Genomic DNA, 27,955 nt, shown 5'->3' with positions numbered 1-27,955 from the left:
TAGATCAAAACAATCACGCACAATAGTAGATAAATACGAGCGTCTTTCCAATGCTTAAGAAGAGCTTACACAATATATTTGTGACCATAGAAATATATACACAAATTAAATAACAATATATTGATTTGAGGTAGCTAGAACGATTCCGACTTGTAAACCTGTGAACTCAAGCATCCTTTGCTAGCTTAAGTAATTTATATAATAAACAGAGTTGTCAAATTAATCAATGTACTCCTACAACAAGTCCATATGGTACTTAGCTTTTATGTATATGGACAAAAAAACATATATATATGTAAAATGAGTCTCGCTTTTTTGTGTTCAATGACCACGTCCTCTGTGGCTTGGGCCAGAATAGGCTCGGCTGATAATTAAACTTATGAAGGAAGAAGCAGATTGATCTCCGAGAGGTCTCGCGCCCTCAACTTTGATCGAGTACTGATCATGAGAGAGCACCAGGAACAAAAACATGATGATCAGAGAAATGGCATTTACTCTCACTGCAACAGAATAACCCTTCTTCATCATTATGTTTCTATTGTGGAATGGTGTGATCACGAATGTTACATATATATATAGTACATGAAGTTGAAGTTGGTGGGGATTGTTTAAGGCTAGGATTGAAGATAAGCATGTTTATGTTAATTTGTTCTTTGACTTTAATTCTTGTGGCTGGTGGCGGAGTTGGAAGGTTATTCTTTCACTGCGTACTTTGAATTTTAAGTTTGAATGAGACCCAAAATAGTTCAAAAAAATACTACATCTTAGTTTTGAATTCAGACACGTATGGCAAAAAGTGTGAAGGAAAAGGAGAAAAAATGTATTTTAAAACGTAAATAACACGACTGCCTGTTGAAGGATTTATGGCTTGCACACCATATATGAAATTTTAGGAAATAGTCAATTAAGCAGGCAGGCAGGCAGAATATTACTGTGTAGTGGGCGTGGCCTTGAATTTGACTTATTTTATTTTATACTATTAAAACCTACCCTACTAAATTCTTTCTTTGACTTTACTCTCCCATTAATTTTTATTAATAATTATTACTGTTATCATAATACCTCAAAGTTAGACCGGTTTTAGATGTCTCATTTTTGGACTCAACCTAACACCAATTGCATTGCATGGCATGCATGTTTGAAAAAGCTCCAAATCATGTTCGGGGTTAGCTTTTGTCCTACTGTAGATCCAAGTTTTGCAAACGGAAATTTTAAAAAATAAAATGAAAAAAACATTGAATGCTCAACTACATTGGGGTCAATATCCTCACTCTCAATTCACAAAGTATGGCGTTTAAATTTTTTGCTTCTTGTACTCATCGATAAGCTTATTGTACCTCAAAATTAATTTTAAAGTTTATAAGCTACTTACAGAAATTCTCCCGGTTTTCAGAATTAAATGCTAGTGGTAAGCATGCAATTTATCATTATGAAATACCTCGCAGAAATTGTTTACCTTGCCCATCTTGACTTCATGGATTTTGCTTTGCAAATTTGCACCGAATCTTAGAAAAGGCTACCAACTACATCTTCCCTTTTCATCTAAATAAACAGGCGGGTTAGAGTGAACGTGAATTGTGAGAAATAAGTATTCAGTAAAGAAACTGAGTTCACATTTTCATTGACTTCGTCTCTACCTAAAAAGATAAATAAATAACCTTGTACTTACTTTGTTTTTGCATGTTGAAGTGAGTCTGAACTAGCAGACTCGGCTGAAACTCTCTCACATTTTCAATCTTACATATATTGAGTTGAATGACAACAAGAATAGGGAAGGCTTTATGAACAAAATTAATATGCCAACTTACACAAGCATCAGAAATCAAACCCCATATGAATTTGACCAGAGTCAAAAGCTGCCACTTACTCCTCCATCCCACCTAATGCATGACATTTTTAGAAAGAAAACAAAACCCTTAGATATTATTTTTACTTTTTTGTTCCTTTTCATTATTTATTTAATTTTTGTTAATAATATATTTGAATATGTTTTAATTCAATAAAAAAATTATATAAAAAGAAAAAAATGGACCATTTGGTCCGGATAATTAAAGTCGACCTCTGGCCAATTTTAACATCTCTAATAACTATATCGTCCGGTAATCCCACCTTTTATGTTTGTATCTCTTAGGATGCCCTCTGCTCCACACTCACTGCTTACATGATCTTGCCTGCGTATGGTAATCCTCCTGGTATTCAGGTCGAAATGTTACAACAATCAGGATGCTGCATCTGCTTTCAATATAGAAACCGCATTTACATCATGGTGCATCCGTGAACCATATTCTCACAACATTACTCTTCCTATGTCTGCTTTGTGGTAAATTTCACATAATCATTCCCAAATCGGGATAAACAGAGAAGGGTTATGCTACAAAACTCACGTAAAATTTTATCAAATCTAAATGGCTCTTGGGACGGGGAGAATAAGGGTCAATTTCTCCACAGTGCTCCACTCTGATGCAATGGATATGACAGTACCAACTGTTGCAAATTAGAATATACAGTTGCAAGAAATATAGATCATAATCTACATCACCTTGAAGAACCACGGACAAGTAATACACAAACATATATCAAGTATTTCACTATCTCATGTTCAGTGACTAAGTTTATAGATCCCAAGACCAGCATGTAGCTTAAATGGAGATGGAAGAATGAGGGGGCTAGATGAACAAATTGAAAAGGTTGAGTGCATCTATATATAGAAAATACAGTTCCAGTAAACATCTAGTAAATGAACCAACACCCCTCCTTCCAAGAGTAACTAAAGATAAATAAAGATGAATATATCTACATACCTACCAAACCTAAGTAACTACTCAGAGCATGCTGAAAACTGACCTATTTGATCGTAGCAAAGTAGCACTGAATTATCCATGCAGTTTCTCTATTGACTTTATCATATACGGTTATCCAAGATGGCCAAATCTACCCTTCCCAGCACTAATTGCAACAATGCAGCCTGATTCAATAGATATGCTAGTGTTGTTCGGATCCACATGCAAGGAAAAATCCACTAATTATTTGAGATGACAAAGCTCCCCACTAGACGCAAATTGCAGAATCAACACCAGGCTGTATAGGAGTGCTTTCTTTGATTGGCATCCGGGAGCTAACAACTCATCGCTGTCTTGCCCAAAGCCAAGACTGTAAAGGTTGGTGAAGAGCGTTGTTTTGAGGGAGGGAAAACATGGTTGACAAGCCACTTCGAGGGAAACAAAAGAAATCCATTTTACGAGAAATCCTGTCCGGTGGCTGTTCTCCACTAACCACAACGATATAGGGACTCTACATTTCATTGGTGGTGCCATACTGCCATTGCTGGAGTCATTTGAAGAAAACGAGGCAATACACAGGTTCAAATTGTAACACATGTATTAAAAGTACAATTCAATACAAAGGACAAACTTAGGTAGAACCATAGAGGATGAGTGGAGATGGCATTAAGAAGAGCTGGCATGGCTTGAGAAAGTTTAAATAATAATATGGTTATAAATGGCTTATAGCTACATCTGGTATGCATAATACTAGAATAGATCTAATAACATAATATCAGATTCGGATGCTCAAAGAAAAGGATAAAATAACAAGGCAAAAGCTTTACATAAGAAATTATTAGAGAGAAGTTAAAACGGATATACCTGCCAGTTATAAAGAATGAAGTGGTAAGCTGCCAGGTTAATTGTATTCTTGTGCAACGGACATAAACCTTTTAGAGACAGCAACATAACAAGTCAATGTGACAATGCGAACAGCTTTTGATACAATTAATAATTAACAATTAATTAATAAAATATACATAACAACTGTTGAGAATAGATATGATTAAAATCGAAGAGAGAAGATTTAATATAGGACAAGAAATAGGATTACAAGAATAATAAAGGAGCTGTACAAACCACAGCCACAAAAACATACAGGAAACTACTAGACACTCAAACTCATTAAGAAGTTAATATGAGAAGTTTAACACCACAAAAAGATTCAGTAGGACAACGAATGACAAAGAAGGATTATAAATTATGAGGAGAAAGTAAAATGCAAACAATGCAAAATAAAATTGCAATTTTATCAATGAGATGAACATCCTCTGCAGGACATCATGATGGATAGAAAGGTTGATTGCTACCTGATCTCATAGGCGCATTCAGTTAAACCAGTGAATTTTGCTCATTTAGAATCTTTTACGTATTACTACGATGCTATAAACAAACTTCCTCCATAATTGTCATCAACAGCTGCCTACAATATTTTAACCAGAGTATAATTAAATATGTATTGAAGTAGAGGGAAAAGAGAAGCACGGGCTAAAATCATGCATTCCAACTACAGCACAAACTAAATATTTACATGATGAATATAATCGGTACACAGATAAGATACAATTCTCGTCAGAACTATACTTACATTGATATTGATGATTAGCTTTTATGGATGTGGCAGACGTAAAGAGGCTAAAATTTCATGGCAATTTGGTACAAATAGTTGGAGCAAAGCTTTCTTAATTTTACAAAGGGTTCCTTGGCATGTCACTTAATTTGGAATAAGATTAGGCAGTTGCCATCTATTTAGTGTAAAGCGGATGCCCTATTTAATTGGATTTTCCTAACAAATATGTTGAGGAAATGGGAAGCTTTTCCCTTTTTTTTTGTTCTCTTGTTTAGGAGTTCCTATCCTCGTTTCTCTTTGTAATTTTTGAAGTGTAAATTGCACCCCGCTTCCCTCAAGAGAAGGTTAAAATACACTCCCTTTCCCTCTTGTTTTAGCCTTAGAACCTATTCTCCCACCCCCCCCCCCAGGCAGTTGCCATCTATTTAGTGTAAAGCGGATGCCCTATTTAATTGGATTTTCCTAACAAATATGTTGAGGAAATGGGAAGCTTTTCCCTTTTTTTTTGTTCTCTTGTTTAGGAGTTCCTATCCTCGTTTCTCTTTGTAATTTTTGAAGTGTAAATTACACCCCGCTTCCCTCAAGAGAAGGTTAAAATACACTCCCTTTCCCTCTTGTTTTAGCCTTAGAACCTATTCTCCCCCCTCCCCCCCCCCCTCAAACAAATAAGCATGTACTACATTTTAGTCAATCTTTAGCAAAATGAATCTTTTAGTGATGATAAACAACTACAAATATGTCGCCAGGCCAAACTTTTTCTTTCTCTAAACTTCACCCAAATCTTTATTTGTCTTCTAATGTCCCATAGTTAATTGCATAAGTTCCAAATTATATTAAAATGCCCATAGAATTAATTATATAAAATGGGAAGTGTAAGAAATATTTAATTCTCATAAGAGGAGAATGAAATTTTCAAAATAAGATGGGTGGGGAGTATAATTTACTAATTTAAGCTTCTCTCAAGGGAGGGACATTAGAGGGAGTGTAATTTACTGTTTTCTATTCAGCCTATAAATTTCTAATATTAAAATATATATACTTATTTTCTTTTGAGAAAGCAATTCCTGTATTTACAAAGATACAGACAAAGGGACATTAGAGGGAGTGTAATTTACTGTTTTCTATTCACCCTATAAATTTATAATATTAAAATTCCTGCATTTACAAAGATACAGGAAAAGACTACCAAACAGTTTCCTTAAAACAGACATTTCGCTATTAGTACAAGCCAAGCCATCCAATTAAAATATCTCAGATTCAGTGATAGGAGAAGAAGTGAAAGAGAGGAGAAAGAGAGAGAAAGAGAGAGAAGGGAACTGAGAATTGAGATTAGAGAGATAAAATTCTTGTTACAACTAACATAACATCTCTAACTGCCTAATGGCCTTATTTATACTACTTTGCTGCCAGCTGTTATGACAGCTGTTCTAATTCTTATTTAACAGATGCTAACAAGTGCATCATATTCCTAATTAACAGATGCTAAGTGATGCTAAGTGCATCATATCCCTCCCCTTAAAACTCTCCTTGACCTCAAGGAGAAGCAGTAACATCAAAGAAGGGGAACTGCTGCTTCAGCTTATATAGCAATTCCCAAGTGGCCTCTTCTGCACTTTCCCCTTTCCACTGCACTAAGACTTCAGTAACAGCTCTATGGTGTTTCTGCACAGAGCGCCTCTTCAAAATCTTGAATGGTTCCTTAGGATTATCCATGCTGCCCCAATCTTCCGGAAGAGGATAAAGAGAAACTGTAGCATCTGGGCAAGGTTTCAGCAGGGAAACATGAAAAGTGGGATGAATGCGTGAGGTAGCAGGTAAATTGAGGGTGTAAGCAACCTTGCCTACACGATGTAGTATCTGATATGGGCCAAAGAAACGAGGGGACAGCTTTTGTGAAGCCCTAGAAGTGAGAGAGGATTGCCTATAAGGCTGGAGCTTCAAGAAAACCCAATCTCCAACTTGAAATTCTCTATCAGACCTGTGTTTATCAGCCAAGGTCTTCATGCGAGCTTGAGCTCGAGCCAAGTTACCTTGCAACTTGTTGATCATCTCCTCTCTAGCAACAAAGCTTCTGTCCACAGCATCCACCACAGTGCTTTGAGGGCAGTAAGGTAAATGCAAGGGGGGCGGCTGACCATAAACAACTTCATAAGGGGTAGCTTGGATTGCAGAGTGAAAAGTGGTGTTATACCACCATTCTGCCATAGGCAGCCAAGCAGCCCACTCCTTTGGTCTCTGCCAAGTCATGGCCCTCAAGTAATGTTCCAAGCAACGATTGAGGACCTCACTCTGCCCATCTGATTGAGGATGATAGGCAGTAGACAAGCTCTGAGAAATGCCCAATTGTTGCAGAAATGCTGCCCAGAATTTGCTAGTAAAGAGGGGATCCCTGTCACTCACTATATTTGCTGGGGCTCCATGAAGTTTGTAAACATTGTTGATGAACACCTCAGCCAAAGTGGAAGCTGAGAAAGGATGTGACAAGGCTATGAAATGAGCATACTTACTAAGCCTGTCAATAACCACCCATATGGTGTCCTTGCCATGGGACTTGGGTAGCCCTTCAATGAAGTCCATGGCAATACTTTGCCACACTCCATCAGGTATAGCCAAGGGCTGCAGCAAACCTGGAACAGCATGAGGTTCATACTTGCATCTCAAGCAAGTCTCACACCTTTGAATAAACTCAGCTACACTCTTGCTAAGTCCTTTCCAATAAAATAAGGACTTGATCCTATGAGTAGAAGCCCTTATACCCGAATGCCCCCCTTGATGAGAGGAGTGCAACCATTGCAAAATAACCAATCTGACTTGGTCATTATTGGGAACTACCAATCTGTGTTTCCGGAAAAGGAAACCATCCACCACCCTGTAATGAGGATGCTGGTCAGGAGAAGCATTCACCTCTTGCATAAGATCCTTGAGGGAAGAATCTGCAACATAGGCTTGTTGTATTAGATCCCACAATTCTGAAGAAATGGAAGAGACTGCCAAGTGTAGCAACTCTCCATGATTGGCCCGGGATAAGGAGTCCGCAGCAACATTGTCCTTTCCCTGCTTATACCTAATTTCATAAGATAGACCCATCAATTTAGTAACCCATTTATACTGTGCAGGTGTAGACAACCTTTGTTCCAGTAAAAATTTCAAACTATGTTGATCCGTTAAGATGAGGAAAGGTTGAAGAGACAGATATTGGTGCCATTTAGACACTGCATGCACAAGTGCTAGTAATTCCCTGTCATAAACTGATAGCAACCTATTCCTGGGAGAAAGAACCTTGCTAATAAATGCAATAGGGTGCTTGTCTTGCATCAGAACTGCCCCAATTCCTGTACTGGAAGCATCAGTCTCCACTACAAATGGCTTAGCCATATCTGGAATAGCCAATACAGGAGCAGTACTTAAGGCTTGTTTGAGCTGATTGAAAGCATGGGAAGCCTTATCAGACCAAATGAAGGCATCTTTCTTGAGTAAGTCAGTGAGAGGTGATGCTAGCATGCTGTAATTTTGAATGAATCTTCTGTAGTAACCTGTGAGGCCCAAGAAACCTCTGAGTTGCTTAAGTGTCTGAGGTTCTGGCCACTCTTGAACTGCCATGATCTTGGCTGGATCTGTAGTAACCCCTTCAGGAGTAATGAAGTGGCCCAAGTACTCAATTCGAGTAGTAAAGAAGGCACATTTACTTCTCTTGACATAGAAGGAATGAGTCTTTAAAACAGTGAAAACATGTCTAAGGTGTGCCACATGCTCAACTATGGACTTACTATAGACAAGGATGTCATCAAAGAAGATGAGCACACACTTCCTTAATAGACTAGCAAAGATGACATTCATGGTACCTTGAAATGTGGCTGGGGCATTGGACAACCCAAAAGGCATGACCACATATTCATATTGTCCACCATGAGTCTGAAATGCAGTCTTAGCTATATCTTCTGGTTTCATCCTTATTTGATGATAACCAGACCTAAGGTCCAATTTAGAGAAAATTTGAGCACCCCCTAGCTCATCCAGCAAATCTTCAACAAGAGGAATAGGAAATTTTGCTTTAACTGTCATGTCATTAAGCTTCCTATAGTCTACACACATCCGCCAGCTGCCATCCTTCTTCTTAACCAAGACCACAGGAGAAGCAAATGGAGAAGAACTAGGTTGGATAACCCCTGAATCCAACAGCTCTTTCACCATGTTGTCAATGACATCTTTCTGTGCAGGAGGGTACCTATAAGGTCTCAAACTAACTGGGTTGGACCCTTCCTTCAGAACAATCTGGTGGTCATGGATGCCTCTGAATGGGGGTAGCTGTGTAGGCTCCTCAAAAACATCCTTAAATTCCTCTAGGACAGTGGTTTTATGTTCTTTAGTTGCAGGATCCTCAGGTTCCTCTAAGCCAAGAGCACAACACACTTTCTCTTGGGAACATGGAAACAATTGTAGCATAAAACAAAAGCTTTCCTCAGCTACAATTTGATTAAGTTTAGCAGCTGAAACTACTCTATCCTTCCCACTCTTATCAGCTTGCAATCTCACCTTAAGGTGTCCCATATCAAATTCCATAACAAGGGCTTTGAAATCCCATGATATAGTTCCCCACTGAGTTAACCATTGTAAGCCTAAAATCAAATCAAAACTACCTAAAGGAAGAGCAATAGCACTAGTGAAGAAATCATACCCTTGCATCTTCAACTGTATTCCATCACATAGGCCTGTACCTTGCATGACTCCACCACCTGCTACAGTAACTTGTAAAGGCTTCAGTAGAGGATGCACGGGTCTAAGGTAGCTCAGGCCTTCCTTGCACAGTTTTTGATCAATGAAGTTGTGTGAGCTTCCAGAATCAATGAGGACATGAATCCTCTTCTTTCCTATCCATGCAGTCAACCTCATCAAAGGATATTCAGAGTCCCCATGTATGGCATTCAAGGATAATGTAGGAACAACTGGTTCAGAATCAACAGAACTTGCAGAGTCAACAGCTTCTGGTTCACCTTCCTCAACCTCCATTAAGAAAACTTGGAGCTTCTTCCTTTGCGGACAATCATGCCCTGGAGAAAATTTCTCATGGCAGAAGAAGCACAAATTTTGTGCTCTATGTTCTTCCATCTCTTTAGGAGATAATTTCCTCTGAAATGTGTAATTAGGTTTTCCTAAAATTCCTTTCTGATTGGAATCACCCCCTGGTTTCTTCTCTGGTAACTTCTTCTCAACAAATGAAGAGTTTCCGCGCTTGTCAGACCATGCGCCGGTGCTTCTGACACCCGAAACAGTGCGTTTCTGGAGCAATTCGATGCTCCTCTCCTGCAATTTCGCGATTCGTGTAGCTTCAAGCAACGTCCTTGGTGCAAACATCTTCACACCATTGCTCAACTCAGCACACAATCCACCCAAGTATACTTGCAATTTCTGAGGTTCTGACAAATCTGTGCGCGCAGCCAAGGTATCAAAAGCCTCTTGATAATCTTCTAGAGTTCCAGTTTGAACCAGGCGCTTAAGTTCCTCTAATGGTGAATCGAATTCAGTACCAAAACGCACCTTCACTGCATCGCTGAACTGCATCCAAGAAACTGGACCAGTCGTGCTCTGTTCCAAGGTCTGGAACCACCGGAAAGAACTCTCGTCCATTGCGATGCTAGCAATCGCTACCTTCTCTGCTTCCGGCGTGTTGTCAAGCGTGAAGAATCGTTCGCACTTCACAAGCCACGATTCAGCTTCGTCGCGGTTGAATTTCGGAAAATCCAATAGCGTCAATCGCGTCGGCATGCGGTGCTCGCCGTCGTTCGCGCCTCTCCGCCGCGACGACATCTCCGTCATCTGCAACCCGAGGCCTCGCATCGCCTCCTGGAACCCGTTCAGTTGGAGCTCGAACCTCTGCTCCAGCTCACGCAAATGCCTACTGATGCACGGCTCGATCGTCGCCGTAATCCGCTCCTCCGCCTCACGGATTGAGCTCTGCAACCTCGTCGCTTCCGCCATTGGTCACCGTGAATCGAGTGCTCTGATACCAATGATAGGAGAAGAAGTGAAAGAGAGGAGAAAGAGAGAGAAAGAGAGAGAAGGGAACTGAGAATTGAGATTAGAGAGATAAAATTCTTGTTACAACTAACATAACATCTCTAACTGCCTAATGGCCTTATTTATACTACTTTGCTGCCAGCTGTTATGACAGCTGTTCTAATTCTTATTTAACAGATGCTAAGTGCATCATTCAGGGGCCAGACAAACAGTACGTGAGAGAGGATGTAGGCTGAAGGTATACCTGAAGGTATGGAAATACACTATTATACACTTGTAAGAAAAGTTGTGACTTTGCTGCAAACCTGAAAATAATTCCAGTGTTACTCCAAAGTTTGTCACAATAATAACTTGAAAAACCTACGAAGTAAAATAAATTTAACTGCACAATCACCGGTTTCATATTACTCGTAATTGATGAATCGTGTCATTAATCAAGGTTGTGTAACACCGTAAAAAAAAGGTCAAAAAATAACAAGAAATTCTCAGGGATTTACAAAAACACCAAGTTCACATGAGCTTCACTGGATAATCTGGATATGAGCCTAAGATGGTGGTAGACATACAAATGTTGGTATATTAGAAATAAACTAACGTCGCTTTAATCCACTCTACGCCTAATTCAACACAATCCCAATTATCACTAAAGTACTAACTTAATCCAAAAACAAACAAAATGGATACAAATAACATTGGCATCGGGAGAAACTTAGGGACAAAATACATTATGTATCATGAACAATAAACCTTTCAATAGAGTGCCATATACTAACTTGAAACATTAACTGATTCACATACCTTTTCAAAAGCCGAAAACAGATATAAATCTCTTCAATATCTCTTCCTATCCTCACTTTGATATACTGCTTCAGTAGCTCAGAGATAATATTAACAGTTTCATCAGAAATCTGATGTGCTAGATTTAGCTGGTGGAATTCAGATATAATTTGGTGCAAAACTGAAGATAATGTGCTAGACAACCCTGATTTGGAATATATTTCTGCAAAAATTTTCAATAATAAGCAACTGCTGACTTTAAATTTCTCAACCCATTTTGGAGGATTCCCAGTCCAAAGACTATCATCCAAAACACTGTAACTCGATCCAGGATTCTCAGAAGTTTTAATACTTAGTGACACATGATGATTTTCACTAGGAGGGACCATTGCACCATTGGAGCAAATCTCTTGCGTCCTGTGTGCAGGAAGCTGCTGAACAATGACAGCTTTCAAATCCTCAGGCAATTGTCGTAACACTGAACCATCAATTTGACTTAAAGAAGAAGGCAACAAATCATCTTTTTCAAAACTCGAACTGTGAGTAACCTTGAAAATGGGTCCACACCCTGAACCTGATACTGCGTCACCTTGCTCTGCGCCATGTTGCATAGCCTAGCAGTAAATTATGATATATACCTCTAAATAAAATAATTTTAGAAAAATAGAACAATGCTCCAAAAATAGAAAAAAAACAAACATTTCTTACATATAAATGAATATAACTCTGATATCAATTGCAATAAGCCACAAAAAAAGGAGTTACAATTACCTCGATTTCTGATAATAGCTTTCTTTGAGGAATCGGCTCAAGATTCAGAAGTTCCTCTTCCTTGTCTATTGCTGCTGAAAAAATAATTTGAAAGCATATGGCGATTTGAGTTGACTATTAGTGCGAATTAGCTACACCAACAAAACAGGGCGAAAAAAAGCTTACTTTCTTGCTCCAAAAACAAGTTCTGTAAAGAGCTAGAAGTCTCACTTGTGCCTTTTCCTTTAGCAATATAGTCAATTAACTTTCCTCCATAAATTTCGTTTAATTCTGAAAACACTTCTGGGGGAAGATTCCTTATTACTTCCACATCAAGGTGACACAAAGGAGGAGGTGTTGAAATTGGGTTAGCATTAGCTTGGTTATTCTGTATTTTAACTGAAGACCCTCCTCTACATTCACCACTGGAAGTACCATCCATGTTCTGCTTGTCTTGATCTGAAGAAAGAGAAACCACCAGAAGTAATTTTTATTAATTCCAACACTAACAAAATCGCACAATGGTATAACAATTATTCATATATTATAAGCACCGAAATCTTGTAAATAATAGCATAGTATGTAACCCTTGTATGACAACAATTTCCGTTACCCATAGGATATTTCTGTTTTTGCATACTTGCATTTCCTGAAGCAACCCATGATTTCAAAGAATACTTTTCTGCACCATCATGAAATAAATAGAATTAGACAACTCTAAAGAAATTATTAAAATAATAAGACTGAAAGCAAAGTTCAAACCCAAGGAAAAGTAGTGAAATTTGTCTTGAACAAAGGGATGGAAAGAGGAGAGTTGTGAAGGTAGAAGATCCCAGCTTAAAAAAGTTCTAATATAATTCATAAAATAGCCTATAAATTTAGTTTCACGCACAACCACAAAATATACTATTAGAGCTCATATAATATAAGGTTAAAATTTGTTCGGAATAATACAGGTACCTTGCTTCGAAGTCTCTGCACTTTCAAATCTAGAAACTTGCAAGCCAATACCTCGAATCTCCTTGACATCTATATGAAATCATCAAAAGGAGAAGATGAAGATGTTTACACTTTAGTTACCAATTAATGCTTTATTGGCTGAAACACTATGTAACATTTTGAGAAAGAAACTACCATCATAAAATAAAAAGATAAAGAAGCTTCATCACCATGCAGGCATCTAGTTTTGTTACAATGACGACCCAATTCCTTCACTTTGAAATATTAGGGCTTTTTTGGTTTCTATTTTCATCTACTATTTTCAGATAAAACTACCACCTTTGTGTTCAATGTGATAACCATTTTTAAAGTTTTGGACAGAAAAAGTTGTTTTCACAATTTCATGTATAAAACTTTGAAAATAGTAAATATAAATGAAAACAAAAAAATGAACTGATATAGATTATATTTTTCTATATCTCTCTAGTTTCTTGACTTTTTACTTCATGTCTACACTTCCTTCTCTTTTTACTTCTTTTACTACCTCACTTTCTATATCTTTCTAAAGTAATACTATGTTTTCTCTAATTCTCTGTTGGGGAGAAGGCGGTAGAGGAAGATCAAAGAGAGTTCAGTGAAACCATCAGTAAAAGACCTTGCTTTGAATGAATTTTGAAATTTTGGTTTTTGATAAAGAGAAATGACATCAATTGATCCATGTAACTGACCTCACTAAATGAGGTTGTTGTTTATTTAACTCTATTGCTAATAAAATCAAATGCAGTAAAGGATTCAAGAATCTAAAGATAAACCAAAACTGTTTATTCACACTCATCATATGATGGAAAGCCAGAGTGAAGATTAGATACCTATATAAAAACATCCAAAAAGTTGCTTTACTATTCTTTGGAGTACTTCCACATTATCAGTAGCAAGAGGAATCTATGATAAGAACAACACAAAATCAGACAATAATTAAGAACGCTTATAGAAGCCAATATGGCACTTTAATATCACACATAAAAAAAGTCTGATGTTTCAATATTTACCGTTATTGAGTGACTCAAATTTTCACAGTCCCCACAGCCCATAAACTTTGCAGGTTCAACAGCATCTTTTCTTCTCTTTTTGATCTACATCATATATCCAACAAAGTTTGCAAATTTCAATCTTGTTGACTCAGAGTTATAAGATACATTTTGTGATAATAGCATAGAACAGTTGTAGAAATAAAACAGGACGTGAAAAGCAGCTCAGCAGCTAAAACAGAAAGCTGATAACTGAATAATCTAATAAAATCTATCAAGCAAATGTACCTTGAGAGAGAAAGTGCGCCCTTGAACTCCACAACATTGCAATCGTAATGAAACTTCCTTGCAAAGGTCTATTAGGAAGCGATCACACTGAAATAACTTTCACCTCAATATTTTGGTAGATTCTGCTTTGTAAGATAGAAACGTGCAAGAAATAAAAAAACAAATACAGTGCCGAAAGTACCTACATCTTTCACATCATTGAACCTCACACCCCAATTTACATCAGCACCAATAGACTTACTTTCCTGCAGAAGTGTAGACAAATCATATATCCAAATCATGTTACATATCTGGTATCAAAATAACGAGAAATCAAGTCCGGATTTTAAAGATAAAATATAAAATATTAGTTTGAAATGGTGGCCTTCTCCCGGACCTGAAAGACCCCAACAGCCCGGCTATCAATTCCTCTGCTATAGTTCCACAGCATTTCTCCTGTTTTCATTCCATAGTCTTTCTGCAGTAAGGCCTGTAGATGTAAAGAAAGCAGGTACAATTACAAATATAGAACATTAAAAATACCTGTAAGAAAGATGGAACATAACTACATAGTATTCAAGAAAATAAATTGAGTAGTAATATAAAAATGAGTTGTGCAAAAGATGATACTTAAATAAAATTGGGTTGTAGTTCATGAAGGTTTTTTCCTCGAATTCTAGCTATTTTTTTGGCTTAAATGAACTTTTCATTTTCAATGATTATTTTCTTTGATGTAATTTCCAAAAATCAGTAAGAAGTATTTTCTTCCAAGTCTCTACTCTTTTAATAAGGTTTCTAAATCTACAAACCACACCATGTCCTACCCAAACTCAAGGCAAAAGATCGATGTCTAAAACCAAAAGAAGAACATGTATAACAGACTAAAAGCAAACATTACAAATTGACCTTTAGAATTAGGTTAATGAACAGCAATTGAACTTTCATAATATCAGGAAAAATCAGAGGAACAAAAAACATGTTATGTGAATGAATAGTTAAACCTTTGAAATTGTCCGCAATTGACCACAAGTATGAACATTCTGCTTCTTCAATTTTTCCTGTAAAACATGCCCTACCCCAGGAAGTGAATCAATTGGGAGCTGACATAAATAATCATCAACCTGGAAAAGAAAAATTAAATATCAGAGCTAGATGATATTGAGACATTCCACACCTCAATTATAATTTCAAATAACATAAAGTCATAAACTGTACAGAACAGTAGCAGATTTATGTGTCCAAGTGAACAACCAACAGCTACAATTGACAAGCAACAATATGTATCAAATTGTCCCGATTTGTTCATTAATTATATGGACAATTCAAGGGACAAGCTGATCTGTTAGGAGGTTATACAGTTCAAACAGTATAAGTTGAAAACAAGTAAACAAGTAGCATAAATCACCATAAACTCTTACCGGCAGATTATAAACAGTGAATTTGAATATCCACAATGGACGTCTAACCTAGAATTAGCACTTCTGAGAAAAGTTAGCAGCATCATGGTCTAGAGTAATAAAATCTATTGGTCAAGCAAAGACCCAATGGGACTTAAACATAACATCGACATCTAGCACAGCGCTACCTCTTAGTATTTCTCATTGAAATTTTCATAAAATACAAAAAATACCTATAAATAAAGAATTAAAATAGAAAAACTTGCACCAATACTTCAATCTGAAAACATCCAAAGATAATCAGAAGCTTTCAGCATAAAATTCATGAACAAATACACTCTTACAAGAGATTTCCAGAGAAAGGAAAAAGATATAGGACCTTTAATCAGGATTATATGATATCTTCATCACACCAAAATTACATATTAAAAATTAGGACAAAGATAACAATTTCTTAAAACAGAATACTCCAAAACCTACCCTTTCTGGAGTTATGTGATATTGACCATTTGGTTTTGCAGTTCTGGTAGCAATACGAGCCATGAGCATATTTCCAGCTATACCAGCACTGGCTGTACATCTAGTGGTTTTACAGATCTCTTCTCTAATTGATGAAGCTAAAAGTTCAGGATCTTTAACCTCTGAATGTGTGACATCTAAAAATGCTTCATCACAGCTTACAGCCTGCATCAAGTATCAGTTACAGCATTAAGAACAGACCAAGTGAAAACATTACGTACGCAAAGAATGTCCAACCGTAGAAGACCTGCACTTTGTTGCAATGTCGGTGCAATATTGTATAAAATTGATCAGCTACCTGTAAATGGTCCATATATCTTTGTAAAAATTAATTAAAATGGAAAAGAGGATACATAAAGATAATGCGTAATATAAAATATAAAAATTAATGAGATAAAATAAAATATTCTAGCATTCTATATTATAAGTCATTCAACTATGAACTCTTTTCGGAAAAAGAAAAAGAAACTATGAACATCCAACTGCTTCTTACTTCCTCATAAGCTTCAAAGTTGTATGGAAAGATAACGAGGTCAGGACAAAGAGCCTTGGCATCTCGAACAAACATACCAGCCTTAATACCTAGCAATATAGAAAGCATAAGTTACATACCAACCTGAATTGTTTGACAAGTATCTATAGCTAATTGAGTCACATTAGCATGTATAACTTAGAATAACCAACCATAACTACGAGCAGGGTAGTTCGCAGAGGAAATCTCAGAAGTTCCCTTTGAATTATTTGAGTGACATACAGCTACAGGCTTGTCAAACAATTCAGGTTGGCTCCTGATAACCACTGAGACAAAAAAACAATCCTGGGACAGCAGAGAGAGAGAGAGATATGAACAAACCATTCATTCTTAAAACTATAATTTCATAAGCATTGAACAAAGTCAAAAGTGGGAATAAAACAACAGTCAACTTTAAGAGTCAAATAATAATAAATATATATCATCAGGATAAAGTTAAACAACATATCTAGCCAAAAAATAAATTAAAAAATTGACAACAATAACGTATTTCCACTATCCCAGTACATATAGCTTACCATGTCAACATGGATAATGACTGAATTCCTAGAAACATCAGAAGAATTATTAGAAATTTCTTTGTTAAGCCCAGCAGATGGCATAGGGAAACGCTTTCGATACCGATTTCTCCAGGTTCCTATGAAGTGTAGTCGTGAGCTCTGCATACACCAAACTTCAGTGGGAATATCAAGTAGAAGTAAAGTGGTCTTTATTTTCTTTACCATTGTAGTGTGACAAACATAAACCTAAAGCATGTTTTACACCAGTATTTACCTCATCCACTTTCTCTATTGAAATTCAAGAACGTTTGATAAAAAATGATCAATCACTCCTATGTTTGATTGGCAGTAAATTTGGAAGAATAAAAAAATCTTGATTTTGGACTAGGCAGAAATCAATGCCGAAAGCTAACTTATGAGGCAAGGATTCCATGTCTCTATTTTAATCTTATCTCGAGTTGATGTGGAATCTAAACAAAAAAGAAATGGTGCAACCAACAAGAAAGTCACCATTTCGCCGAGCAATATGAAAATGGAAACTTGTTCCAACTTGCCTACCTTGAAATAATTTTCCACAAAATTAGGATCTGTAAGAGTTGAATGTCCCTGTTTAGAAAGCCGAGTGGCTGCAGAACTTTGAAATTCTTTTACATTCTGGTCATCTGAGCAGGGGCTACTAACTGATGTAGAAGGTTCTTGATGATTAGGCTCAAGTTCATCTTGGACATTTGTCTTTTCTTGAGTAGCAGCAGTGCTTCCTTCATCATATTTAACTCTAACAAGATTAGTTGAATCTTCCAGCATAAATGCATTAGTATTTTCATTCTCAGGGATAGTATCATTGGATACGGTACTGATAAGCCCATTAACTTTGGATGAGTGTCTATCTTGAGATTGGCAAACATTTGTAGTTGAATCCTCCATGTCAGACAGTTTGCTAGTTTTGAATGAGAAGAAAGCTGATAGTGTTGGTTGATTATTAGCAAGTTGGTGAAGCTGATAGGGCAGCCCTATGAAAGCAAAATTTGCATGACTTGAGCCTTAGAGTGGAAATAGAAAGTAAGAAGAGAAAATGAATAAGGTGCATGAGAAATGCAAAAAGCTTACAGGGCAAGAGTCTATTAGCTGCAACAGAATCTAAAATCCAAGTGGGTTTGACGAGGGGCAGGCCAGCGCTGAAGGCTCTGTATTGGAGCATCGCATCTAACAATTAAATTAAATTTAAAGAAAGCAAAAAAGCAATAGGTGAAAATTAAAACCTGAGGTTCTTAAGTTTGGTGTGAGGAAGATTACTGCAGATGATATGCGTTACACGATGTCTTGAGAAATAATTCTCAAATCTTCCACCATACTTGAACATGTAGCCTCGCAGTTCCTGAAAAAAGTTATTTGATCCTTTTTAATCCTGGAACATGTAGCCTCGCAATTAGGGATGATAGAAATAGGATTAACCTGGCTGGAAGGAACCGTGAAACCATCTACAAAAATTGAAACTCCAGTGAATATAGGCTTCCCAGAAGTAGAAGTAGAAGTAGAAGAAGAAGATTGAGCATGAAACTGATCATGTAGTTTCCGATTCTTGAGTGCCATATAACTGCAGCAGTGCATTCACACAACATAATTATAAATTGAGATAGTTGTTCTGTTTGTTTGTTTGTGAAATTAAAAATTACCCGGAGAAATCGGATGGAGGGAGAGCATTAGAGCCCCAAGCAACGCCTAGGGTTTTCTTCTTCTTAGTCTTCGTCTTCGTCTTGTTGGTAGCATTAGAGAAAGAGGAAGTTCGTTTAGAGCCTGAGCCTGAGCCTGAGCCTGAGCCTGACGAGGAGGAGCTTCGAAACGAATCCAAACTCATTTTTCAGAGACAGAGTCCCTCGCGATTGCGAATGCGAATGCGCGATTCAAAGTACCAAGCCGCTCAAATTCACCGGACTTTCGTCTCAATCTGCCGGTTTCTTTATGCTTATTTATGTATCAGTATGTATGTGTCTCATTTAAAATTTAAAATTCTAATGTAATGACCTTGCATTAAGAATGTAAACAAGTTTTATCAAGAAAATGTACTAGTAATTACAATGTCACGTCCTTTCTTAAAATAAGAAAATTGTTAGTCAAAATATACTTACATTTCTGTGTTCAAATTTTACACTGTCCATATTAATAAGTAATTTTGATCATGTAGCGGAAATAATTTCTTTTTATTTCTTTTCTAGAGGTGGAATTGGATTTAAGGGTGTTGTGTAACATAGTCTCACTCCAATGCTTGAGATTAAAGATATTAATTTATTAAACACTAATATTAATATTAAATGTGCATTTATTAAAATATCATCATCTTCTCCATCAACAATGGTACTAAATAGGAATGATAATTTTTACCTATATGAGCACTGCCCCGATTTCTACAAACTTTTTCCTATAGTGATGGAGACGAAGTTGAGAGTCCTCCTAATAAACAAATGGGGACGAAATGTGGAACGTGGAGAGATAGGGAATATAAGAGGAAAAAATCACCTCGTTGTAAGGACAAGGATAGAAGAGGGATATGGTGACGAGGAGCATGAAGGAACTAAAACTAACAAAAATGTGGATCAAGGAGAAGAAGACCCAGAATAGTCCCAAAGCCATACACGGTAATAACCACACCAATCTCTCAACTATATTGTCTGATTGATGGGGCTTGTCGAGCTTCATATGCGATTGTGATGACTGTGGCAGGTCAAATGTTTGAGAGCGACTCTCCCTCAAGAAGAGGGTCATACGCGATGTCTTTGAGTTCGAGTTTCCAACTTTAAAAAAACATAAATGAAATGCATTCTTCGAGTTTCTATTCTTCCAAAACATAAGTATGAAAATATGAATGAACAAGTCAAAATTTCACCACAAAATAAAGAGATGGTCAAGATTGAAAGGGGTAGATGGTGAAGGTTTTATTCCTAATTAATTATTTTTAAATTTACTTAAATACTCATAGACAAAAATTTGGTTCATGTACATTGATTTATTAAATTACGGCTTTACCATTGAGGGTTGCCAAAACTTTTTATCTTAATAATATATAAGGCTCATCCACCAAAGTGGGCCATATTGCTTTATAATTTCCAAATGTCAGCATTGTATTGGTTGTTTTCATTGAATTTCCACATGCTATTGTTGATTGGTCTAAATCTTTTAATTTTAAATGGTCGAAATTAATTAGTCCATAAATAAATAAATCAATCAATCAAACATTAAATCCCTTATAATTGAAATAATGACTCCAATAAATACCTATAATTGGTGAATATAATTAATACCATTACAAATTTAAAATATATTTCGTTCATTAATTTTTATTTATTTTTATTCATGTTTAAGTTTATAGGTAACATTCTTTTAAAAAAAATTCTTTTCTTAAAACATATTGGAGGTAAAATACCATATTCAATTTATATTTGAAATTCGAATTTCCTTCAATATAGTCGTTCAACTTAATGACTTCAATCCATAACTAAAGTCAATGCAATTAAAATTAATTAATGTCTATGATTAATTATTTTTTAATAATTTAATCAATGCATATTAATAATTTTTTTAGGGAAACATATTAATAAATTATAAATGATATTAATGGAAATTTAAAAAAGAAATCTTTAGAGTATTATAAGAATTTAATAATAAACAAATAAAAAATTCCTATTTTTGATACCCACAATTATCAGAAAAAAATTATGTCTTGCAATCTTAATCTTAATAATATATAAAGCTCATCCACCAAAGTGGGCCACATTACTACATAATTTCCACATGTTTGTATTTTATTGGTGGTTGTCATTGAATTTCCAAATGGCATCGTCTGATTGGTCCACATTATTTAATTTTCATTGGTCCAAATTGTGTGCACAATCAATGAATCAATAAACTAAATTAAGAAAAATGATATTTTCTCCTAATTATTTCCTCCGAATTTTCCTCTACTCTCCTCATTTAATGCTAACAGTTTTTCTTTTCTACCACTTTCCGAACTCACCCTTTGTGTCCGAAATTTACTCCTTCTTTGCTTTTCCACTTCACATGCACGTATTTATGATTATTCAAGCTTTCATTTGAGCTACTTGACTTGTGTGTTAGCCAACTTTTATAAATAATAAAATTTTAAATGTGTAAATATTAGTCCTAAATAAAAAAATAAACTAATCGGGTGGTCGGGTTGGTTCTGATTAAAACAAATTGAGAACCGAGCTGATTATCAATCGGTTTGGTTCGGGTTTAACCTAAACATATATTGGTTTGAATCATTTGATTCATAAGTTTAATTCAAACTGAAGATCATTGTTAAGTGTAGTTGTGGAAGATAATGAAAAGTATTCTTATTTAAATTTAAAAGTTTTAAATCTACAATCCCTATAAGTTTTAAATAAGATAAAAAGTTTCATGCACCGACAGTGTAAATTTTTTTTACACTGTTAGTGCATCAAAATTAAACTCTTTAAATAATATAAATTTATCTGAGAAGTACTATTAAAAATTAATTAATCATTATTTAAATTTAGAAAATTTAAATCTTATCCATCTATTTTTTAATAGAGATTAATAAATATGCAGCGCCAGTGTAAAGAAATGTTATGCAAATATCTAATCACATTATGTCACATAGCATTATACGATTTTATCTCTTTATAAATTTATGATGTAGCTAGAATCAATTAGATGCAATTTTCCGATGAAGTAAAAAAAAGAATCAATTAGATGCATATGTCAAAAAAGTTTAGCCAAAAAATACATCATTCATTTTCTCTTAAAAATAATATGTATTTATTTGTAAAGTTTTAGTAACAGTTTTAATTAATTATTACTTAAATAAAAATTTGTATTCAATTATATTTTATGTTAAAAATTATTAAGATTAAGTGTAAATGAATTTGTTATTTCTTTTGAAAACTGAAAGTAATTTATTGTTGTTACCATTATGAGATTCAGGGGTATGTTTGAAAAATTAAGAAAAGTAAAAAAGTTAAACTTAATTTTTTTTATAAGCAAAATGTGTATTGATATGAAAACTAAATTAATGTGTTGTTGGAGCCTTTGGAGGACAATTCGGACGAAGCGAGCAATCTGTCACGTAGGATAGCTCAAGTAGTAGAAGTTGGGGGACATATGGGTTGGGTAGGGGAAGTCCAGGGATCGATTCCTGGCGGGTGTAATTTATCTTTCCGATGTACCCAAAAAAACGAGCAATCTGAATTTTAATTAAATTTTCTGAATTTATGTAATTAACATTTCTGAATTTAGCACTCCGGAAATTTTTAAAAATAAAAAAATACATTATTTTTATCATCATCAAATCAATTAAATTAATTTGAAATTATTTTCAAGTTACTGCTTTTAAATAAAATTAGTTCTTTGAAAAAATTTACATCAAACAACTTTTAACTGAAAAGTAGTTTTTAAGCATTATGAAATAAAAACTTCATCAAATCAAATATATTAATTTGGACCCTCAAAAATATATTAATTTGAAATTCTTTTCAAGTTACTGCTTTTAAATAAAATTAGTGCTTTAAAAAAATTTACATCAAACGACTTTTAACTTAAAAAGTAGTTTTTAAGCATTATTAAATAAAAACTGACAAACAACTTCTATCATTTTTTTTAAACTCTTATTTTAGACTTTAACTTAAAATTAGTTTTTAAGATCCAAAAAAGTTAGGCCAAATGCTACCTATGTCTATTTCAAATGTGCTTAAAATTATTCAAAATTCAATGTTATTGGTGGTAATCATTTTTTATCAATTGAATTTATAGCAATAATGACTAGATACTAGGCATAAATAATGCGAATTGAATTATTCCACTTATCAAGTCCCCATTCCTTTTCACGCATGTCTAATTCATTTTAAAAAAAATCAACATATCTATTTAAACTTTGGAGATTACCAAAACTCACATTAATGTGGAGTATTGTTACAAGTCCAGTACTATAAAATATTCGCTCAAATATATCAACAAATGCACAGACCGAGTAAATTTTTGAAATATCAAATAAGAATAACGATGCTCAAGCGAAAGAGCCAGTGGAAGAGATAAAGCAATATTATGATTATCGTTATCTTTCTCAGTGTGAGGCAATTTAGAGAACATTTGACTTTACCATACACAAACGATGAGCGTCAATGCAAAAACTAAGTTTTCATCTTCCAAATGAATATTTGGTATATTATAACGATGATAAAGACGTTGGAGATGTTCTTGAAAAGAGTGATACAAGATCCACAATGTTTATAACTTGGTTTGCGGCTAATGAGAAATACCGGGACAGGTGGAATCTAACATATGCTGAATTTTCCTGTAGATTTGTTTATCATAAAAAAGATAGACTCTGGAAACCAAGAAAGAGAGGTTTTAAAATTGGCATACTACAATATATCCCTCCAAGCATTGGGGAGTTATACATGAGAATCCTACTAACTATGCAAAAGGGTTGTACATCATATAGAAGTATCAGAGCGGTGAAGGAAATAACATATGATACTTTTAAGAAAGCATGCGATCAATTGAGATTGCTAAAAGATGACAAAGAATATATAGATGCAATTAAAGAAGTCTCTGATCTATCTTCCGGAGAACAAATGCGGAAACTCTTTGTAAGAATATTAATGATGAATTCAATCTCAAAACCAAATGATGTTTGACACGCATGATGGCTTCTTTTATCCGAAGGCATTCTACACCATAGAAGAAAAACATTTCATAATTCAGGTATGTAGGTTTTCAAGTTATGTTATTAAGATTTGAAATGTTGATATAATCATATAATTATTGCTTGAATTTAATTTAAATGAAATTCAAAAGTTTAGAAAATCACGTCGCGCATGATAATTATGCAAAGTGTGTGAACAACATTAGTTATATTCGATACAGTTAAAAATCATTAGCTAATCTTCCTTCTCGACTGTAAGGCTACGAATCCGTAGATGCTGATTTGAAAAATTAATGTATCGTTAAAATTTAGAAGTTACTCCAAAGAAATGGTAGGTCATTAAACGATTACCTATCTTTGCCAACTCCAGAATATGATGAAGTCCTGCAATTTAACAATAGATTTATTGTCAATTAACAAAAATATTATGACAAAGATGCATTAAAAATACAATATGAAGAGTTGCTTAGTATGCTTACATCTGAGCAAAAGTTTGTATATGATAGGGTTGTCACATCTGTTGTCAAACTCAAGCTGCTTCTACTTTTTATATGCCTATGGTAGAACCGGAAAGATTTTTGTTTGGAACACTTCATTCGCGTCTTATAGATCCAGAGGACTAATTGTGCTTAATGTTGCTTACAGTGGCATAACATCATTACTCTTGCCTGGAGGCATAATATCTCATTCTAAATTTTGCATTCCATTAGATGCTACAGAGACCTCAAAATGTAATATAAAGCAGGGAAGTCTACGAGCAAAGCTTCTCCTTGAAACAAGCCTTATTATGTGGGATGAAGCTCCAATGTTGAAATTTTTTTGTTTCTAAGCTTTAGACGTTACACACCGAGATTTAAAAATGAAGACAACATTCATAAACCTTTTGGAGGAAAAGTATTAATACTTTGAGGTAATTTTAGACAAATACTACATGTAATAACTAGAGAAAGCAGACATGAAGTTATGGAAGCTATTGCAAACTTTTCATCATTGTGGAAGCATTGCAATGTTATGAAATTGTCTAAGAACATGCGGCTAACTGCAACTGAGACAGTTGATGAAGCAAAAAAAATCAAAGAGTATGCAGATTGAATTCTTAAAATTGGAAATCATTCTAATTCTGGAGCAGAAGAGTATGATGTTCAAATCCCGTCAGATCTTCTCATCCCAATTAGTCCTGATCCATTAATGGAATTGATTAAATATACATATCCTAACCTTACGCAGAAAATGAAGACCCACAATTCTTTCAAGATAGAGAAATATTGACCCTACACTAAAGATTGTTGAAATGATAAACTCTTACATGCTTGGCATGATAGTTGCACCAGAACATGAATACCTGAGTTCTGACTCTGCCTTGCGATCTGATGAAGATTCTAAAATTCGAGATGAGTGGTTCACCACAAAATTTTTGAATAACACTAAAAGTTCAGGAATCTCAAACCACAAAATATTATTGAAAGTTGGTACTCCAATCATGTCTTTGAGAAATATTAGATCAAACAACAAGTTTATGCAACAGAACCAGGTTAATTGTGGATGAACTTGGTGAACGTGTTATTGGTGCAACTGAACAAATTCTAATGATAAAGTGCACATTTCAAGAATGAACTTGGTTCCTTCTGCTTCTAAATTTCCAATTAAATTCAGAAGAATACAGTTTTCAATTGCAGTATGCTTTGCGATGAACAAAAACAAAAGTCAAGGACAAACACTATCTCAGGTTGAACTCTTCTTTCCGAGGTCTGTCTTCACTAATGGTCAGTTATATGTAGCTCTCTCTAGACTACGCTCAAGAAAGGGTCTTAAACTTAATTTGTATACTGGATAGGGGTGTAATCAGACCGGATTGGTTCAGATTTAGGATGTTTAAATGTCCGAACCAATCAAACATGTTTGGTTTAGATTGATTCGGATTTCCTATTTTTTTTATTTTGGACCCGAACCGAACCAAACCGATTGAGGATGGTCGGATTTAAAATAAAAAAATTATTGTTTTAAAATTTGCACGAAGTGTATTCTAAAAACGTGAAAAATTGTATTAAAAAAAAGGAATCTTCATATAATCCAACATATCCAAAAGAACAACATTCCATGATGATATAATTCATATAATCCAACATAAACAGGCTAAAACCAACATCTCCAATATAAATATAAATACTTTAACTTGGGTTTGTACTCCCGAAATTTTCATTAACACAAAATAGGCAGTAAAACGTTAAACAGAAGTGAGCATGTTTTCATATCTTTTCAAATGTAAATTATATAATAGGTTGGAGTCTTTGGGGTGAAGTAAAAAAAAACTCAATATCATTGGGTTGGTTCGGATTCATCGGTTTTTCAATCCCTGAATCCGATACCCGAATCGATGGTGATCGGATGCAATAAAAAAATCCAAACCAAAGCAATGATCCAATCCAACCCACCATAATGTGTTCTGTTTGGATCGGACCGTACCCGCTTACACCCACTGGATGAGTCAGGAAAACAATAGACCAATACTGTAAATGTACTGTTTAAATTTCTTTTAGAAATGTTTGATGTATACAACACAATTTCATTTATTTATTACATTTTTCTCTTCATATATTCTACACGGTTGACTTATACACAATTGACTTATTTATAATTTTAAAAAGAACATATAAATAAAAACTAATTTATTAATTAAAAAATTCTAACATAAATTCCGTGCAGCGCACGGGTTATTGCACTAGTTTATTATATATATTTAGATAAGATATCATTTTATGGTTTAAATGATATGCACTATCAGTGTAAATAAATTTTACATTTACAACCAATCATATCATAGTATTTTGTCATGCCATTAACATGAATTAATAATCAAAATCAAAATCGAATACTCAAAGGCTAAAACCGGTGTAAGTGACAATGCATATCCATCAAATTCATCGTGTTCTCCTTTCAGTAATTTGATCACTAAAATTTTGTTTTCATTTTGTTATATCCAAGCAGTGATCATTTTTAAAATTAAGTTTAAAAATCATTATTCATTTCGGTACATAAATTTCTAAACTTAATTTTATCAAATTGTGACATACAAAAATAAAAATAAACTTGGCCTTTTCGAAGAACAAGTGAAGTGAAGCAAGAAAAAGGTGGGGAAAGTGTTGAACAAGAGTTTTAAGAAGTAGAATTTGAAGTGTAAATTATTATCGAGGAAGACAGAGTAACAGCATGGAATTAGAAAAAGAAAATGGTATCAATAGCATAGCATAGGTATGAATGTATGATTATGAATCAGGGCAAACAAACAAACAAACACAAAAGCGTTGCCTTTCATTGAGTTGAGTGGGGAAAAACAACAAACAGTTGGGCGGCATTGCATTTGCATTAGATTAAGTGCAGCAGCAGATCCCCTTCAACTTATCCGCGGCAGATTTATCGACGGAATACTGCAGTGGAGTGGAGTGGCATCAGATGAATACAAATAATATTGGAAGTGAAAAGTAATGCCGAATTATATATTATTATTAACCTTAGAAAGGACCCAGAGAGAATGATTATAGGTGCGTTGAAAGAGGTCATCAAGAGTGGTGGAATCAGCAGGATCCACTTCACGGTAATTCACGAAATTCTCGCGGGCGTACTTCGCATAATAACCCCGACTCTCCTTCGGTAAACGCCGAACCAGCCGAAGAACCTCCGCGTACGCTCTCACCGCTTTCTCCATCTCTAATATGCAATATATGCAATTTATGCTTATACAGTTATACTTTTCTATTTCTATGAGAACCTACCTACACTTTCCAAATACTTTAATTTAGTCACTTAAAATAATGTTTCATCGATCAACTGAACCATCTAACTTCAAATTGATAATAAATGTTAGGCAGCCCCCAATTTTGGTTGATTCAATTTTGGCATTAATTGGTCTTGATGTCATACTTTCGCACTTTCAGCCCCTTCTTGTTTTATCTTAATCTATTTTCACTTCATATCACATCACATATAATAGCAAAATGATTAATAACACCAAATTTAATTTAACAAACATGCAAGAATTGTGATGATTGATTTAAACCTTAGAATATTAACAATTCAAGTTCTTAGAGTCGTTTTACTTAAAAGAAGGCATTGCAAAAGATTTAAGCCCACAAATCACAATTATATCATCGAAAATATCCATC

The 27,955-nt window shown here is 34.9% G+C and overlaps 2 protein-coding genes across 19 annotated transcripts; both read right to left on the bottom strand.

Moving 5' to 3' along the window:
• Positions 1-26: 26 nt before the first annotated feature.
• Positions 27-19,094, bottom strand: LOC130741452 (DNA repair protein REV1). 18 transcript variants are annotated; one of them, XM_057594373.1, is made up of 30 exons: positions 18,790-19,091; positions 18,569-18,710; positions 18,376-18,491; positions 18,224-18,300; positions 17,675-18,126; positions 17,135-17,275; positions 16,769-16,901; positions 16,578-16,666; positions 16,332-16,382; positions 16,046-16,249; positions 15,170-15,289; positions 14,566-14,658; positions 14,375-14,434; positions 14,190-14,276; positions 13,923-14,006; positions 13,743-13,815; positions 12,895-12,963; positions 12,548-12,616; positions 12,121-12,393; positions 11,956-12,029; positions 11,206-11,798; positions 10,652-10,712; positions 4,133-4,245; positions 3,645-3,712; positions 2,845-3,324; positions 2,385-2,484; positions 2,110-2,189; positions 1,670-1,880; positions 1,457-1,542; positions 27-500 (listed from the first exon to the last, which is right to left on the bottom strand). In XM_057594373.1, exons 1-23 carry the CDS (start codon positions 18,969-18,971, stop codon positions 4,198-4,200), a joined length of 3,291 nt encoding a protein of 1,096 aa, XP_057450356.1. In that variant the 5' UTR covers positions 18,972-19,091; the 3' UTR covers positions 27-500; positions 1,457-1,542; positions 1,670-1,880; positions 2,110-2,189; positions 2,385-2,484; positions 2,845-3,324; positions 3,645-3,712; positions 4,133-4,197. The 18 variants fall into 18 exon arrangements, with proteins under 18 accessions (XP_057450356.1, XP_057450358.1, XP_057450355.1 ...); XM_057594375.1 differs by having other exon boundaries at positions 1,809-1,880; XM_057594372.1 differs by having other exon boundaries at positions 1,457-1,880; positions 2,110-2,232.
• A 7,914-nt stretch (positions 19,095-27,008) lies between these two features.
• Positions 27,009-27,610, bottom strand: LOC130736118 (LYR motif-containing protein At3g19508). The gene is made up of 2 exons (XM_057587965.1): positions 27,304-27,610; positions 27,009-27,220 (listed from the first exon to the last, which is right to left on the bottom strand). The coding sequence occupies exons 1-2, from the start codon at positions 27,496-27,498 to the stop codon at positions 27,164-27,166; spliced, it is 252 nt and encodes an 83-aa protein (XP_057443948.1). The 5' UTR covers positions 27,499-27,610; the 3' UTR covers positions 27,009-27,163.
• Positions 27,611-27,955: the final 345 nt, after the last annotated feature.

This window comes from Lotus japonicus, chromosome 2, assembly GCF_012489685.1.
Source record: "Lotus japonicus ecotype B-129 chromosome 2, LjGifu_v1.2".
NCBI classification, from domain to species: Eukaryota; Viridiplantae; Streptophyta; class Magnoliopsida; order Fabales; family Fabaceae; genus Lotus; species Lotus japonicus.
This window is presented reverse-complemented; position numbering and strand designations above follow the sequence as displayed.

What these genes read in the sequence shown, in the direction of transcription:
- LOC130741452 (XM_057594372.1), bottom strand. Translation starts at nt 18,971, where the DNA reads ATGAGTTTGGATTCGTTTCGAAGCTCCTCCTCGTCAGGCTCAGGCTCA. An exon ending in GGCGCACTTTCTCTCTCAAG is followed by an intron (nt 14,007 to 14,189) that starts GTACATTTGCTT and finishes TATATGATGTAG; the next exon opens with ATCAAAAAGAGAAGAAAAGA. An exon ending in AGCTATTATCAGAAATCGAG is followed by an intron (nt 11,799 to 11,955) that starts GTAATTGTAACT and finishes ATTTACTGCTAG; the next exon opens with GCTATGCAACATGGCGCAGA.
- LOC130736118 (XM_057587965.1), bottom strand. Translation starts at nt 27,498, where the DNA reads ATGGAGAAAGCGGTGAGAGCGTACGCGGAGGTTCTTCGGCTGGTTCGG. An exon ending in CTCTCTGGGTCCTTTCTAAG is followed by an intron (nt 27,221 to 27,303) that starts GTTAATAATAAT and finishes ACTCCACTGCAG; the next exon opens with TATTCCGTCGATAAATCTGC.